General features: G+C 50.7%; 3 protein-coding genes across 3 annotated transcripts; 2 read left to right on the top strand and 1 right to left on the bottom strand.

Moving 5' to 3' along the window:
* Positions 1 to 4,216: 4,216 nt before the first annotated feature.
* GGI43DRAFT_379154 (GATA-type transcription factor) lies at positions 4,217 to 5,839 on the top strand (the record flags this gene model as incomplete). Its single annotated transcript, XM_083202791.1, has 4 exons — positions 4,217 to 4,248; positions 4,355 to 5,231; positions 5,286 to 5,600; positions 5,660 to 5,839. The coding sequence occupies 4 exons, from the start codon at positions 4,217 to 4,219 to the stop codon at positions 5,837 to 5,839; spliced, it is 1,404 nt and encodes a 467-aa protein (XP_083064586.1).
* Positions 5,840 to 7,951: 2,112 nt separating this feature from the next.
* GGI43DRAFT_136361 (uncharacterized protein) lies at positions 7,952 to 8,891 on the top strand. The gene has a single exon (XM_083199245.1). It carries the CDS (start codon positions 8,162 to 8,164, stop codon positions 8,678 to 8,680), a length of 519 nt encoding a protein of 172 aa, XP_083064585.1. The 5' UTR covers positions 7,952 to 8,161; the 3' UTR covers positions 8,681 to 8,891.
* A 1,299-nt stretch (positions 8,892 to 10,190) lies between these two features.
* On the bottom strand, positions 10,191 to 10,874 carry GGI43DRAFT_136405 (uncharacterized protein). Its single transcript, XM_083199246.1, has one exon. It carries the CDS (start codon positions 10,729 to 10,731, stop codon positions 10,321 to 10,323), a length of 411 nt encoding a protein of 136 aa, XP_083064584.1. The 5' UTR covers positions 10,732 to 10,874; the 3' UTR covers positions 10,191 to 10,320.
* Positions 10,875 to 15,420: the final 4,546 nt, after the last annotated feature.

Genomic DNA, 15,420 nt, shown 5'->3' with positions numbered 1-15,420 from the left:
TAGCTGTGGCGCGTCACTTCTGTCATAAAGGCAAGGTTTGAGGAGCAGCACAGTGTGCGAGAGTTTGACGATGGACTTTGAGCGGCGCTGACCATATTGGCGTGAAGCCAGCCAAGAGCAGGGCTCGCCTGACCTGGCGTGATCCAGATCCACAGTTAAGAGGCATCTGATCTAGGCTAGTAATATCTCAGCGAGATTGGGTCGACGGGCCATCTCGCCATCTTACAAGGCAGCGGTTGCAAAGGGGTGCCACCCGCACGCAGCTATCGTAGCGCCACTGCTTCTAGACCGTGTGCAGCTAGGCAGTGAAATGGTGGACACCCCGTAGCTTAATACGAGCATCTCGTACTTCGCACGGAGTAGATGATTCTTGCAGACTAGTTTGTAGTAGCAATACTGCCTAGTCTTGCCAAGATAGATTAGCAGTCCATAGTATGTATGGAGTGACTCCTTTGGCATGTCACCAAGTGAAGCCCAGCCGCTGAAGGAAGAGGGTCTACTCTGGAAACCGAAGGGGTTGGACGATTAGAGATTTTGCCAGCTGTCTTTTTGTTTTAATGGAGGAAATTAACCAATTGTGTGGACTCTTCTGGCCCGAGTAGTGCCGTTCGCCGGACTGAGGTGGTGTCCCCTTTTGCCTGTATCTCGTGTTCGATAGTTAGTACTAGACTGGCATTGCCGTGACATTCATGGTCGCAGTCTTTGGGACGCCTGTATGGGATGATCTTGCTGGCCACGACATGAAAGGAAATGAACAGCAGCAACCACTAGTAGACCGCTGACCGAGGAGCAAGTGTTGGGTTCATTGAGCTGCGGCCGTCGCTAAGTTTAGGATGATGGTCCACCAATTGTAGGTATTGAAGCCAACTAGCACGATGCATGGTGACCAAGACCCCAGCCGAAGGGGGCCAGATTTACCGCTTCTGACTACTCCATACAAGTACATGGCGCCAAGGTTCCTGGTAGGCGAATACCACTAGGAGCACCGGTCGAAGGAAAACGCGGTTGCTGAGGGCGGCACAGAACGCTAACTGGGGGCGAAAAAGAAGAAAGAAGTAACAGACAGTGCAGCGAGTACGGAGTAGAATCTGTCGCTTATGATTTAACGTCGCATCGTCTTGAAATTCCCTTTCAGACCGACCGGGAGGCGTTGTCCCTTGTACGGTATCGACACCCTCAACGAATGATTCTCAGGCCACAGCGGGCAGAAAGAAATGCCGCCAACATGGCGAGGTCATGGACCCGGGCGTACGAGGGGTATTGCCAGTACTGCAACAGGAATATAATAGTTTGCAGTCTACATGCGGGATTAGAAAAAATTCCAACGGCTCGATACAAGCCAAGACGGAACCACTCAACTATCCAGGTAAAGACTGCTATCCATCTACGGCACCGAGAAGCCCGATTCTGGGGACCGTAAATCTGGCATCTCCCCTGCCCTAAGGCCATCCCGAGTGAGCGCATCGGCGGTCATGGTTGCAGCAGGACTTGCACAGTATGACGAGCAAAGTGACGAGAGTTCTGGATCGTTTGAGATCCCGCCGGCGGCCGGCGACAATTGCTGCTACCGGTTGCAGTGGTCAGCTGTGATCCTGCATGGAGATGCATGCACGATCCTCCCTGTCGGCTCCTTCGTCTGTCGAGATCTCGCAACACTCTGATGACGATAGCACTTGTGCTCAAAAGGGTGCAGCCGGCATCGACTGCTGGATTTCGCAATGATCAGGCGTCTCCAGCTCCATGCCAATTGCATGCCGCATCCTCATCGCGGTGTCTCTGGCATCCAGCGTAGGATAGGTAAGCAAATGCAGTGGCTGCTGGCAGTTTTGCTAGCAGCATCATGCTCAACAGCGAAAGCTGACGATGTCGGCAGCCGGGCGTCATCCTGTCGTAAAGGCAGGGCCTCGACCCTTTTTCAAGCCGGACTCGTGATCGTAGATGTCTGATCGTACCGATGAGGCAGGCACATCTCACTGTGCCGCGCGATATGGAGTAGCAAGGTTAGTACCTGGGCACCGCCTTACTCAGTATCGGTTGTACCTGTAAGCTCCCGTACCGTCGAACCCAGGCATTTTCTTAGGCATCTCTGTGCTGAATACGCAGTACGGGGCACGAGTACTCTCTAGGTATTTGTACAATGCTCCGATCGCCTCTGTGCCCGATTCAGTAGACACTGGCTGCTATCTACGACATGCATCCAACGTCCAACGGCTGCCCGCCCTTCTCTCCACCTCTTCAAAACATCTGTAAAGGGGGAAAATAAGGAGCAGGCATGGACGAGCCAGAAAGCTCTTTGGCTTTGCGCATGCATGCGAGTGCACGATGTCGTTCTCGTCTGAACTGCTGGTGCCCATTACCGAGGGAAACTTTTGTGCACAGAGCACACGTACCGTGTACATCTTGTAGACACACGTGGCGCCATGTGTCTGCGGTGAGGCCGTGCATGAAGGCTGCTGAATGGGGATGGGCAGGTGCGCTCCCCAGAGTGGCTTAGGCTAGAGCCGATGGCCTCCTTCCCCGTCGTTGCACCCCTACAAAATCTCTGCTGATCTCGTCTGGAAGCGGGCCAAAAACCCCTGGTGTCTCTTTCCGTTTTTTTTCCCGCTTTATCTCATTTTATCTCATTTATCTTTGCACCGTTGATACGTACAAGTACACGTAGACTCAAAGTTGCAAGTACAGGGAACCTAACCCTGTAGGCATACGAGCTGCGAGTATTGCCAAGGTAGGGAGGGACCCGTAGACTACATACTACTAGTAGTAGGTATTACATATACTCGTATCGTAGACTCAATGTACTGTGGTCATAGCATAGGCCTGGGCTTATCATATTTTTTCTCCATGATTTGATCATTTCATCTCATTCATGCTCCATCTTTTTCATGCATCATCTCTCCGTTCCCACGGCCAATCTTGGCGACCTGTTCTCGAAGCGGCTGGCTGGATAATCGAAGCAGGGCTGGCTGAACCATTGCTGGACATACGTAAGTGAAAGGCAATGGCGGACTGAGGGCGTCCCCATCAGCTGGCGCTGACGCTGTCAGTGTCAGTGTCAGTGTCAGTCGACTTTCTCAGCTCCGCAAATAAGAGGCATTCTTCGCTGCGCGAACACTCCATATCGTGGCGTCAAGGAAGGGCGCGAATCGAGATCAAATACGGAGCACCACCCTACGCGCATGCTGCGACCTGGTACCGGCGACCAGAGCTGCGCATCGTATCGTACATTACATACCTGTACCTACGTCCACGCCTCCGACCTCCCTGCGCAGAGCATGGCGCTCTGTCTGCATCTCAGCCGCCCCTGTCACCGCACCGCACTGGCTGGCTGGTTCATTCCAAAGTAAGAGGAGTGTGGCTAACAAAGGGTGGGCTCCACTGCATCTGGTCTGTCTTCCTTTTTTCCACGGTTTCCAGCCTTCACTCCCGCCCTTGTCCATCGTCATCTTCACCCCTCCCGGCGCTAAGAGAGCAAGGTTCGAATTCGAATCTTAGACTCACCCCTAGCCTCCGACCACGTTATACTTGTATCTGACCGCCGCCCAGACCAGAGTCGCTAGCTCGGACGCAGAAGCAAGTGCAATCCAGTACCGCGGATTTCCCTGGGTCTCTGTCCCCACCCGCACTCATCTTGCTTGTCCCCAATCTCTTGTCTTGGGGCCGGGCCAAGGGCCTCGTTAGGGCATCCTCCCATCTCAGAAGGCTGTCGTTGGACCCCTGCCCATTGGCCAAGGCCTCAGAGGTGTACGGAGTGGGCTCCGTACTGGCTCAGCTTTAGAGACGCCCATCACACAACTCTGGACGCCACCACGAGGTCGCTTTAGATCTCTTTGCCTGGGTCCCCGGTCTCTGTTTTTTTTTTTTTGGAAAACAGCAGGGCCTGCCAGCTCGGCGACGGGTCTTTATTAGCATCGTCATTTATAGCCTTGTGCTCGCTTCCTTCTTTCTGCCCTTTTCTCTGCCAGTATTTAATCCCAACTTATCTCTGCTGGCCCCCCACGTCTGAGCCCGGCCTGCTTACTCTTTAATACCTGTATATACCTACATATGCGAGTCCACTGCGATCATCCTCGGCCCCGTTTCTAAGTCGCCAGGCCAGTGGCCACTCCACCGCAGACGCCGAGCTCGACCCAAGCGCTTCTGTGCCCCTAGCATTGTGCTAAGTCAGATGTATCGACGACCCTGACTTGCGCCAGATCTTTTGCTTGCCACACACGCTATGGAAGCGGGTGACGTTGGAGCCCGACAGAGGTACGTTCTTACTCATGCATTCCTCCAGGCCTAGCCGTTTGATCGTACGCCCCCCCTCTAAATCTGTGGAATTATTAACTCACAACTCCCCCTCGTTTCTCTCCAGTATTGGTCCTTCTTCTACTCCTACGCGATTTGAACATCAACCATCGCAACCTCCCCATCCACACCAGCAACAACGAGAAGCCGTCGACAGACGGTATCAGGACCAGCCTGTCATGGCAGCAGCCTCAGTTCTCGCCCCTAACGCTCACTACCCATCTCAGTCATACCCATCCAACTACTCTTCTCACCAGCCTTCGTCCGGACCAAGTGTCGCCAATATGATTTCCTCAGAGCCTCGACGACCGTCACCCGATAACGAGTCCTCGGCTCGCCAGTCACTGCCATCGATTTCAGAGGTTATTTCTGGTGCGCGACCCGGACAGTACCCTCCTCCGGCGCATGCTCCTCTGCAGCCCGGCTCGAGCTTGCCTTCGCCGTTTGCTTCATCGGCTCGACAGTATCCCGAAGCCGATAAGCACTCTTCTCAGCCTCTGCACTCCGCCGCCTACCCTCGACAGGATAGCCACCCCGCGTATTCAGATTCTCCCAGGCCACCCTTTAGTAGTGGCCGACCTGGCCTCCCCCCTGTATCTGATCGCCGGGCGACTCCTCCGATGAAGCACGATGCTCACCCTCTCCCGCATCACATGGTTGAACCGCCAAAGCCGTCTGATCGCCATTCAATGAATGGCGTATACTCTCAGCCGCCACCGCCAACCTCTATTCCTTACCAGACGGGGCCGCTCCCAGCAGGGCAGCAGCCGCTTCCTCCTTATCAGATTTCTCCTAGAGGCCATGCGGCTTCGCACATCTCAGGACAATATGACCCTCGGCCGGCGCCCACACACCTTGAAGAGGCCGACTATGGCAGAGCCCGATACGACAACGGAACATCACGATCATTTGAGAGCTGGAGCTACCAGGAGGCCTTAAGTAGAGTGAGTGACTGTCACGGAGCCAAATTGGAGCGTAACCACTAATGGACAATATAGATTGGGACCTGCTCGCGAACCATCTTCAACTTCGCAGAGGCTTATGGGCGCATTGCCCAGGAGCAACATGGATCTCAGCCAATCCCCGAGCGCCTTCCGACTGAGCGGGAGGTGAGCGATATGCTTTCCAACGTCGAATACCTCAAGCGCTCTCTCGAACAATGTAGAGAAGTAATTGTAGCATCGCTGCAGAGCGAGAGGGCCCGCGATGGTGCCAAACCAAAGGGCCCATATGACGACGATCAGGATGTTCAAATGTACAACGACTCAATGAAGCAGCCATATGGCATGACAGAAGTCAAGAAACGCCGCGGTGTAAGTTTGGCCTTGTTATTTGTGGCTGCTGTGAAATGAATCATACTAACATGTTACAGCGTGCTGCTCCTCCTGGCCGATGCCACAGCTGCAATCGTATTGATACCCCAGAATGGAGACGTGGCCCTGATGGTGCCAGGACACTTTGCAATGCCTGCGGTCTTCATTACGCCAAACTAGAGCGCAAGCGCCAACTGGAAGCAAGATCGCTACGACCCAAGCCCGAGGAAAGAAGTTAAGGCGGCAGCAGCCGAATCAGGGCTTGACAAGATGCTCTGCGCTTTTCAGTTACCGAGCCCTTGCATGATGGTTCTTTTCTTTCTTTATCTGTATGGCGGAGCCTACGAAGCGGAGAGCATGCTGATGACCCGAAAAGACATTCAACATTTTTTTACTTCTTCACAAAACATTTTTTGCAGAACAAAATACCCATTTTCTTGCCGAGGGCCTGCATGGAGAGTTTTTATTGTACATGTGTTTTTGAACACGGGATTTTGGGATTGGGCGGCAAATAACCATGGCATTGCAGGCGTTGAATAATATACACTATAGGGTCTGGGCAATATTCACCTTTGATGATGAGATTTTGTCTTGGAGACAATGATGCCAAGTTAGCTTTGGATTTCTTTTTTAGATCACACTTATTTGTATCTCTGCCCTTTTTGGCAAGGGTAGAATGAGAAGGAAATTTCCGAAAAAATAATATCCCCTTTCAGCGTTAATATGATACATATAGAGGATTCACAATATCGATTTCAACTACAGTCTCTTTCTGCTTTCCTCTCGCGTGAATATCATTGCATACGACTACTCCTACTAATATCGGCTCACAGTAGTTCCCCACACGCTCTGAATTTTTTTCCTCTTTTTCCCCTCAAACTTGGTGCGTCATGGGCAAAGTATCTAAGTAAGCTTTTTATGTAAGACAGACGGTGATTGGCCCATCTTGTTTACTAATGAGATCGGGTCGGGGAAGATACTTTGTCTGTTTTAAAAAAATTAAGAGAGAGATCTTGGGGAGAAAAAAAAAGAGGGGGTGACGCTGTGTTTCGGGTAGAAAGAAGGGTGAGATTAAGCGCAGCCCTCCCGTTTGGAAATACCTGTTTTTTGGGGGTGTGGGAACGATAACGGGCGGCATTTCTTCTCTCTCTTGTTTCCTAGTGCTGATGCTTGTGAGATAAGGCTGTGAAGTAGGTAGTCTTTTTTGACAACCGAGGAAACAAGATTAGAAATCTGAAACGAGATGCTACTGCGATCTAACAGACTTTCGGGTTGTTTGCGATAATCACGAGAGGGAGCATTGTACGTGTACATTGGGCTCTTGTTTTTTCCCCCTCTCTGCGTTGCAATCAACATGTAAGATTTTTAGGTCCTTGTTCTAGATCCTACCTCCAATATTCTTTTCCTTTCTTTTGGTTGCTCGGGTGGCGGTCAGATTCAGGCTTCAGCTTCAACGGTCTTCAGCTTTAACGCCCCCTGCGCTTTTACCTTTGCCATAGTGGCGTGACAAAAAAGCTCAGTTAGCATCCTTCTTAAATTCTTGGCGTTTTTGCTTTTTTTTTCTTCCCCCTCCTCATTTTCTGGAAGCCTGTACAAAGTATACAGTACGTGTTGATAGTAATTAAAAAATAGAAAACGAGTTATCACATGTACATGGTCAATAATGCAGCCGAGTTGCATGCATTGTAAAGGAGGGAACCTCATTAACCTGAGGAAAAAAAGAGAGCCATTTAGCGATGCTTACTCTGTATTGCTGCTACTATTTGCCGCTACTATATGCCTCCCTCGCATATAATGCATGAGATTTTGCGTCTTTCTGTCACAAAAATCCTTCAGTCATGCAGGCGATATATTTGCTACGCTCGTGCGCTTAGTGTGAACCAAGGAAAAGAGAAGAAAACACAACGGCTGGGCTACTGGCGAATCAACAAGCCTGCTGTGGAATGGGGCTGAAGGTGAGAAGTGACGGCGGACGGATCGGCTGTCGGGTAGCTGCAGCGCCGGATATGCATGGCCCAACGGATGAGGAAATGAGAGATGGAGATTGGGAGACAACAAAAACGGCGAGGAAACAAGAAAAGGCGAATGAGTGCATGGGTGAATGAGTTGCTGTATGTGATGTGTAAGAGGGCCTATCACCATCACGAGCCCAACTGGGAGGGTAGACGCACGCAGATAAGCAGTCAAGATGCCGGTCTTGCATGTGTAACTGAGCCCTTTGGATTGAGCTATTCTCTGCCTCTCTGTCTGCCTGCCTCGTTACTCTGTCGTTGTTCCCTCACTCTCGGTTCTTCGCCTCGTTTCTGATTGGAGCCCGTGGCATCCCTGCAGCGAGATCGGGCTGTTGGTTTCGACTTACACCACATCGTCCCATCTCGATGAAGGCTCATCTATAGAAGCCAACCCAACACACCAAACACCAACAGGCCATTATTAAAAATAAAAGGCTCCGAGCTAGGACAGCTTTTAGCGCTTCTTGCTCCGCAGCATCATCGCAGCCGGGGCCGTGCCGTGCTCCCCGGAATGTCGTCCGATGCGAGCAGGTACTAAAATCACCATCCATGTACAAGAACCAACAGATGGAACGCGTGGTTTTTTCTTGTTTCTTTTTTTACATGCTTATGGCGTTCCGATTTCGAGCACAGAGCAGCAGCTGCGCACTGCTAGCCGTATCTGGGTTGTGCACGGTGATAGATGATGAAAGGGAGGGGATTTGGTTAGAACCGGCATGCCACGACATGGCATATTTTAGTGAGACAAATGAAGTACGTACAAGGAGGGTCCCCCATGCTAGAAGAAAAAAAAAAAAGCAACTTTTTTTTCGCCCAACTTCATGCTTGGCGCTGCTAGAATATCATACCATGGCGTTTTTGCTTTTTCTTAGTACATACATAACCGCGTTGCAAAGCTGGCTAGAGAGAATCGAACGAGTCACATCAGCTAGGCTAGTCACATCTCATCAACAAGGAAGAACCAAGAATAAGCCACGCGCCGGGAAAGAGCTCCGGCATGCGAAAAAAAGAAAGTTACAAATCCTACAAGGGGGGTTTTTGGTTGATTTGGTATATGAGTTTGAGTAAGTGAGAGCTAAGATGCATGCAAGATACGCAAGGCGAGACGGAACTGGCCCGAGGATTGGTTTAGTATAGGCTGGGCCTAGTACATGTAGTAGTGTAAGTGGGCTGGAAGAAGCCGAGATGTGAGGAAACAAGAACGGCTTTTGCCTTGGAGCACGCAGCTGCATGCATGAAACAAGGGAAAATAGAGAGAGGATCAGCCTCTTTTTCGCTCTCGCTCTTTACCGGGCCTTTGCAAGCGAGCAGGTGACTCTATCTCGACCTGCGCCTCCTCTCGCGCTCGTTCTCGCCATCTCTCTCTCTTTACCTCTTCTTCTACCATACATGGAGGATAGAATGAGGGGCGTGTTGTTCTAAACCTCAACGTCGTACGAGGCTGGAGAGGGTGGCGCGGAAAGATCGGACAGGCGGGGAGCCTGCTGGACTTCATCGGACACAAAAACGCGGAATCTTAGTCTCATGGCGTCTCCCATCTTGGTGTATGCTTGTGGCACCATGGTGTTCGTGCTCTCCTCGCGCTCGTGCGTTGGCCCTTGTTTTCTTCTTCTTCTTGTTTAATACTTTATTCCCCTCTCCATATCTACTGCGTTCACACAGACTTAATGAACAAGAATGTGTCACGGCCACACCAAAAATAAAACTTTCTAAACAAGGAGTGACGCTGGACGAGCCGCTGTGATACGGTGGGACGTGTAATGGACAGATATAGATACACATACATGGCGAGTGTCAGCATGGTTATTTTGTGCTACTTGACAGCCAGACATATAGACCATCTATATGTTTGGTATCTCAAGCCACAATCTATAACTATGGAGCAAAGGATAGCCGGAAAATCATAGTCACGCAAAAGACAAGCCACGAGTTTGCAAATCCATCAACACAGACAAGAAGCTCAAACATGCCAGGTCACACTCCGTGTGTGTTGGCATGTATAGAGGCTAGCTGCCGTAGCTTAATCTGGTTCCAACTGATATGTGAGAGGGCAATAGGGCAAAAAAGGGGAAGGCAGCCGGGCTGTGGCGTTAAGCTCGTATTATTTGCGGAGTACAGAGATGCACCATGAGTAACTGCAATTCAATCTTTTCTGCTTCTTTGCTATTTGCTCTTCATCTTGCATGTGTGATATCTTTTCTCTCACTCGCAGAATACAAAAAATGAAAAAATAATTGAAAAGCATAGATATCCGCTTTTGGTATGCAGTGCGCGAGTACTTTGTACCTGTATGATTATTGCAAACAACACGATCCCTGTTCAAGTGGCTTTTTTTTTTGTGGCGCGCCAGACAGAGCTGGGGGTGTGTCTCCCTTGATGGGAAGTGGGAAGTGTATGGAGTACAGAGCTGAGCTGATGTTGTCTAATTTGCTGGTACGATGGATCTGAGCGTCATTGGGGAGTGAAGCATGATTCTTGCTCGGTCCGGTACGCTCTATGCCTTGCAGCAACAATCCGTGGCGTTGACGGAGATTATGCGTCTACCGGCATATACATTCCATCCTCAGGGCAGATTTTAGCCAGATGTGCTTGTGCCTCGGTCAAAGCAAGCGCATTGTCATGCTTGCACCCGAAGCTGTAAGTATGCGGCTATTTCTCTTGCTACAGTATCTTCCATCAATCGACGATGCTTACCGTACAAGTAAGGGCTAGGGTGCCATCGAGAGCCAAGCAGGGGGTCTCCACGGCTTCGATCGCAGCCGATGACCAACAAACAGAACCGAGTACCCTGCAGCGATCATGGGTATCCACACGCTTGCCTTTTTCTGCTCATCACTACAGCAGATACTGCTCGGCTCGCCTGAGATAGATTGCCACAGGACAAGTATAGTAATTTGTACGTGGCTATTGTCCCTGGATAGGGTAGCACTGCTAAATGCAGCTGCAGCAAGCAAGCAGGAGTTATAAGGGAAAAAAGGACAAACAAATGCAGCAAAACCTGGCATATCACAAATTGGATTCCTTCGGTACAGGGGGATCAGAGGAGGACTGGTAAACAAAGAGAGCAGCAGCCCCTTGTCGACCTGCAGCTGGCCTCTTGATAGCGACGGCGGTTGCATCGCGCTCGTTACGCAGAACAGAAATGTCGCTGGTCATCAGTCACAAGAATCTTGATCTCAATTTCCGTCAAATCCCGGAGAGCGCCGGCCGCTGCCCAAGCCATGGTCACGCTTGGGCATCATGGCATATGCAGCTATGCAGCAGGACTGTGCCACAACTGCAGGACGACGGCTGGGATGTTGCTTGAACGGCTCTGCTGAAGTAAAGTGTGGGTATACGTGGGCAGTGAGGGATGTGATGTGAGGCAAGGCAAGGCAGTGTTCCAGAGGATACTGCCACTGCGTCCATGTGCAAGCAGCAGCGCCACCACAGCTACCAAAGCTGGTGCTGCTGTAGTATAAGCATATGCACGAGTGTGCGCGTGCATCAATCATGTGGATGGCCGTTTGATGGCCGCAGCAGCCTCATTTTGCGCAACTCCAGAAGGGAGTGGGCAGATGCATCGTGCCGGATTTGAGCGGCAGCAAAGGCCGAGCTGAGAGAGACACGCACATACAGAAATAGATGGAGACAGGGATAGGGGGGAGTCTATCTTTGATTTCTTTTGGCCTCGTGAGAAAGCCGGGGGCAGCTGTTTCCCCTTACTCGTGTCGGTCCATCTAGCGGTATCCAACTCGTAACTGACACATACTACGGCCACCGCCACGGCTATCGCTTTCTTACATTAGCACTCATCGTCCTGAAAGCTAATCTGGAAAGCCAGCTGCTGCTCATTAGTCGTGCTGGGGCTCCCAGGTGATTGGTACACCCCCGTCATTCTGGGTCCCTCCTCGTCTACCAGATCATTTTACGATTGGGAACGATCCACTCCTCCGCCACTCGCTTCATCGACTATCGAACTAGTTCAATCGTTATTAGCAACTCTATGCTTTTTAGTGACTGGAGACCAAGGCTAGGCACAAGTAGGTAAGCTCTTTGACGAGTTACGTATGAGTGTTCAGGTGGCGGTAGCTTGGCTGGCGACGGAGAACAGGCATAGAGGAGATGAGCAGGAGATGGCAGACAGTACCACGATGCTCTTGCCCAGGCAAGACATCAAACAAATTCAGGCATCCATGCATCTGAATACTACCTTCCTAGGAGTACTTCGTATGGTACTCGTACTGTTTTCTTTCTCCAGGATAAATCGAACCACACCATCCAGGCCAATTTCCAACCTTGTCGGCCCTTGAGCAATGAGACTTCAACCGTCAAGCCACCTTGACGATGCCGCAACCAATTATGGCCTCCAGAACCGGGTATAGCCTCCTTCTAATTATCCATGTGAGTCCATAGCCAGCCACGCGGGTCTAGAGTCTCAGCCCCTCCTCAGCCCGTCCTGGCGGCCTCTCCACCGTCGTGCAGCCGGTGTAGGAAAAAGCAAGCAAAAAGGAAGGGAAAAGGATCGTCACCCTTGCCCACCTCGGAGAAATTAGGGCTCTTTTGATGCAAAAAAAGAGAGAATTTGGGAAAAGAAGAAATCTGAATTGTGACGGTGGTGGATGCTTGGGTGACAGACAGCAAAGGGTCACTACTTGGCGCCGGATGCGGCTGTCACTGACACGCGCCGGCTCGTGCTCGAGATACACGGGAAGCAAATCGATAAGTTCTCGTATAAACGGCCGGCCAGCGGATAAACGCAGAGAAGAAGCGGACCTGCCCTGCCCTGGCCACGCATTGTCGTTAGTGTAACCCGGAAGTTCACCGTTTGCTGTGCCATCCACAGGGCCAGCACATGCTCTTGTAGCATTGCATATTGAATGCTACCGAGTACAGAGTACAGAGTACAGAGTACTACTGCTACTACTACAATTATGGAGCATTGTTGCTACTCTTCTTGCTATTGTATTAGTCACTGCCGCTACTACAACACCAACCCGCTGCTATGGACAAAGCCCGATGGAAAGATTCAAGCTTTCCTTGAATGGAACCCGATGTTCCATCTGACCCGAAATTGACAGGAATTCGGGAACGGGGCGTGTGTTTGCAACAATGTCTCAACCCTGTTTTCATTGGTTCATGTGGGCGCTTCTGAGATTTGGGGGTGGCAGCATCTGAATCAACCTTCCATCACACCTACTGAGAAGGGTTCACCGATCAACGGGGCCCAAGGGATTTTGAGCACATGGGAAGTGAGATCGACTCAGATTACTGGACAGGGGACTCGGAGTTTTGACAAGAGAGACATCTTCTGAGCTCCGGCACGCTCGCGGCTGCAGCTGTCATTGCAGAGTTCCTTTCGCCTACCGAGTATACCAGAAGTGGCTTGTGTGAAAACAACCGAGTGCAGGTATCCACGACAAACAACCCCGGACAGACCCAAGATAGAACATCGTATATCTGGGGCGTCGAAGGCGCAGAGAAGGAAAAAAGCTAGCCGACACTAGCAAGGGGGAGCCACTACTTCGCCGATTCCTCAGCCAGACCTATGGAGCTTCGGCGAGATAAGCTAATGGCTCCATCTCCGAAACAAAACTCGGATTCGATGGGCGCCAACTCCTTCAGCCGCACCGTGGACTGGCGGATCTGCCCGGAAACAGACCAAGGTGCATGCTGTACTTTGTACCTTGTGGCGAGGCAAAGTACATACATCCCTAGCATTGCTATGTTTAGCACCTTGGGAGTATTCGTAATAACCTCGCGCCAGCATTCCGCCCTTGTTCCTTTTTCTTGTTCCCCCTTTGACAGCGAGGCCGGCACGTGGCCCCCGCTGCCTCTCCCTTGAGTCGGTGACGTCGACTGGCCGTGCGGCTGAGATCCAAGACATGGCGCTTGAGCCAAATGAGCAATCCGGAAAGATTTCTCCGCTCGGGCATCATTTCGCAAAGGCAAGGGAGAGAAAGAGGGGCCCGGTGCGTCTACCTAGCTCTAGAATTAGACCAGAGAGAGGAATAGTAAGTAATAGTATAGCTGGGGCAATGGTGATAGTAGTGGTAGTAGTACTACCGCTACTGCTGCGAGCTTGCACGAGAACAAAATCATCCACAGCATCGTTCGATGAAGACGTAATACGCCCACACCATCTTGATACGCGCACGGCGCACACCTTTCCCCTCTCAGCGAATTGCCTCTCCACCAATAGACGACCGCAGATCGCCCCTAAACTTACAGTGCGCCAGATCAGATCAAGATCAGGATCAGGACCTTCTGCTGCTGCCGTGAGATCTCTCCCGGCGGCCATGTTCTCACCCCCCCTTCCTTTTCCGATCTTGACCTTCAGAGTGCAAGATTGCGTTTAGATATGAGATCTAGTGTTTTTCTTTTGTTGTTTGATATCAGGAGTTGGTTCACTGGTGCAAGATGCTGCGCTACCAGCTCGAGGTGACTAACTTGCACCCCTTTGAAATTTGGCTCTTCACTTGGCCCTTTCTCTTGCCTTTACCCTGTCTGTTCGGCTGAGAATTGTACTCCGCCTTTTTCGTGATGTGGAGTTGGGCTGTGATGGACAAACGCACGCTCCATCCACCCAATCTCAGCCCGCTGCATCTAGCAGCAACTCACGTACACACACCCACTTAGCACCTTGGCTAACAAGATCGCTGGTATCCAGTACTTCCTCCTACCGTTCCGTAGGCGCCTTCAGAACCTACTAGTGTCTTCAGAGTGCTTACGGTGTGAATACGCCTTCTTCCCAAAACGCACAAGTAATACGCCATAACTGAGGGATAGCAAACACGGAACCCATTTGGTTTCCATAGTCACAAACAGCGCCCGTCCAGCCATGCAATATTCCCTCGTACGAAGTTGCTAGTACTACAGAATAGTGCAGATTTTTTTTTGGTATCTCCCTTTTTTCCAACTATATTAGTATTACAAACTACGATAGTAGTATGCTCTAGTTCACTGAGCCGACTGAAAGCCGCAACTGACGCTGACCTCCTTGTTGAAGATTAGCCCGCATGAAATCTCGATATGCAAGCAAGGACTCTGCATAAATGAGAGAGAAGAGCGGTAAGTTCCGGGGAAGCTAATTACGTCGTCGCATCGTTGGAGTCCTGCTCCATATCTCATCTCATGTTTATACATAGCCATGACTAGTCATTATGATGCTACCCACTAACGGAGTGATTTTAACACTGTATTTCTCTCTTAATTCTTTCCGAAACTACAGTAGAGGAATGACCTCAAGAGAGAATTTGAGAAAAAAACAAAAAAGAGAAGAAGCACTGATATGTTAGTACGTAGTCATATGTTTTGTATTATATCGCGTGCCCATTTGCCACGCGCGCGCTCACGGCAGAAAGAGACGTCAATGAGAGACATCCGATACCCCTGACAGACACTTTTCTGTTTCTCTTCTTTTTTTCCCCACCAGTTTAGTTGTACCAGCTGGCACTCTTTTCTCCACGTCAAAACAACAAATAAAACCAAGCTAGGTGATTTCAAGATTAGAAGAGAGAATTAAAAGAGGTCATACGAATACCCAGAACGGGACGCTTACCCGAGACACACAGCGCGCCCTCGGAATGCTGTTATTGACCGATAGACTGGGCGTGTCCTCACTCTATCTTACTACCATCTTAGACGGGGGCCCCCCATTCCAGCCCTAGCTTTTGACAGCGCCCAAATGAAAGACAAAAAATACATTCTCCACTAATACTCCGTCTGGACGGCGATGTTCCTAGCTGAGACTCCAGAAAGGGGGGGCTTTACCGCTGAACGATATGTCACTTTAGTGTAGTTTGTTCGGATCCGACGGTAAAAGGCCC

Source organism: Trichoderma evansii, assembly GCF_050947405.1.
Source record: "Trichoderma evansii strain SZMC 28006 chromosome Unknown GGI43scaffold_2, whole genome shotgun sequence".
NCBI lineage: Eukaryota > Fungi > Ascomycota > Sordariomycetes > Hypocreales > Hypocreaceae > Trichoderma > Trichoderma evansii.
This window is presented reverse-complemented; position numbering and strand designations above follow the sequence as displayed.

Bases quoted from the DNA above. Each gene is read 5' to 3' on its own strand.
- GGI43DRAFT_136405 (XM_083199246.1), bottom strand. From the start codon at position 10,731: ATGCAACCGCCGTCGCTATCAAGAGGCCAGCTGCAGGTCGACAAGGGG.
- GGI43DRAFT_136361 (XM_083199245.1), top strand. From the start codon at position 8,162: ATGTACAAGAACCAACAGATGGAACGCGTGGTTTTTTCTTGTTTCTTT.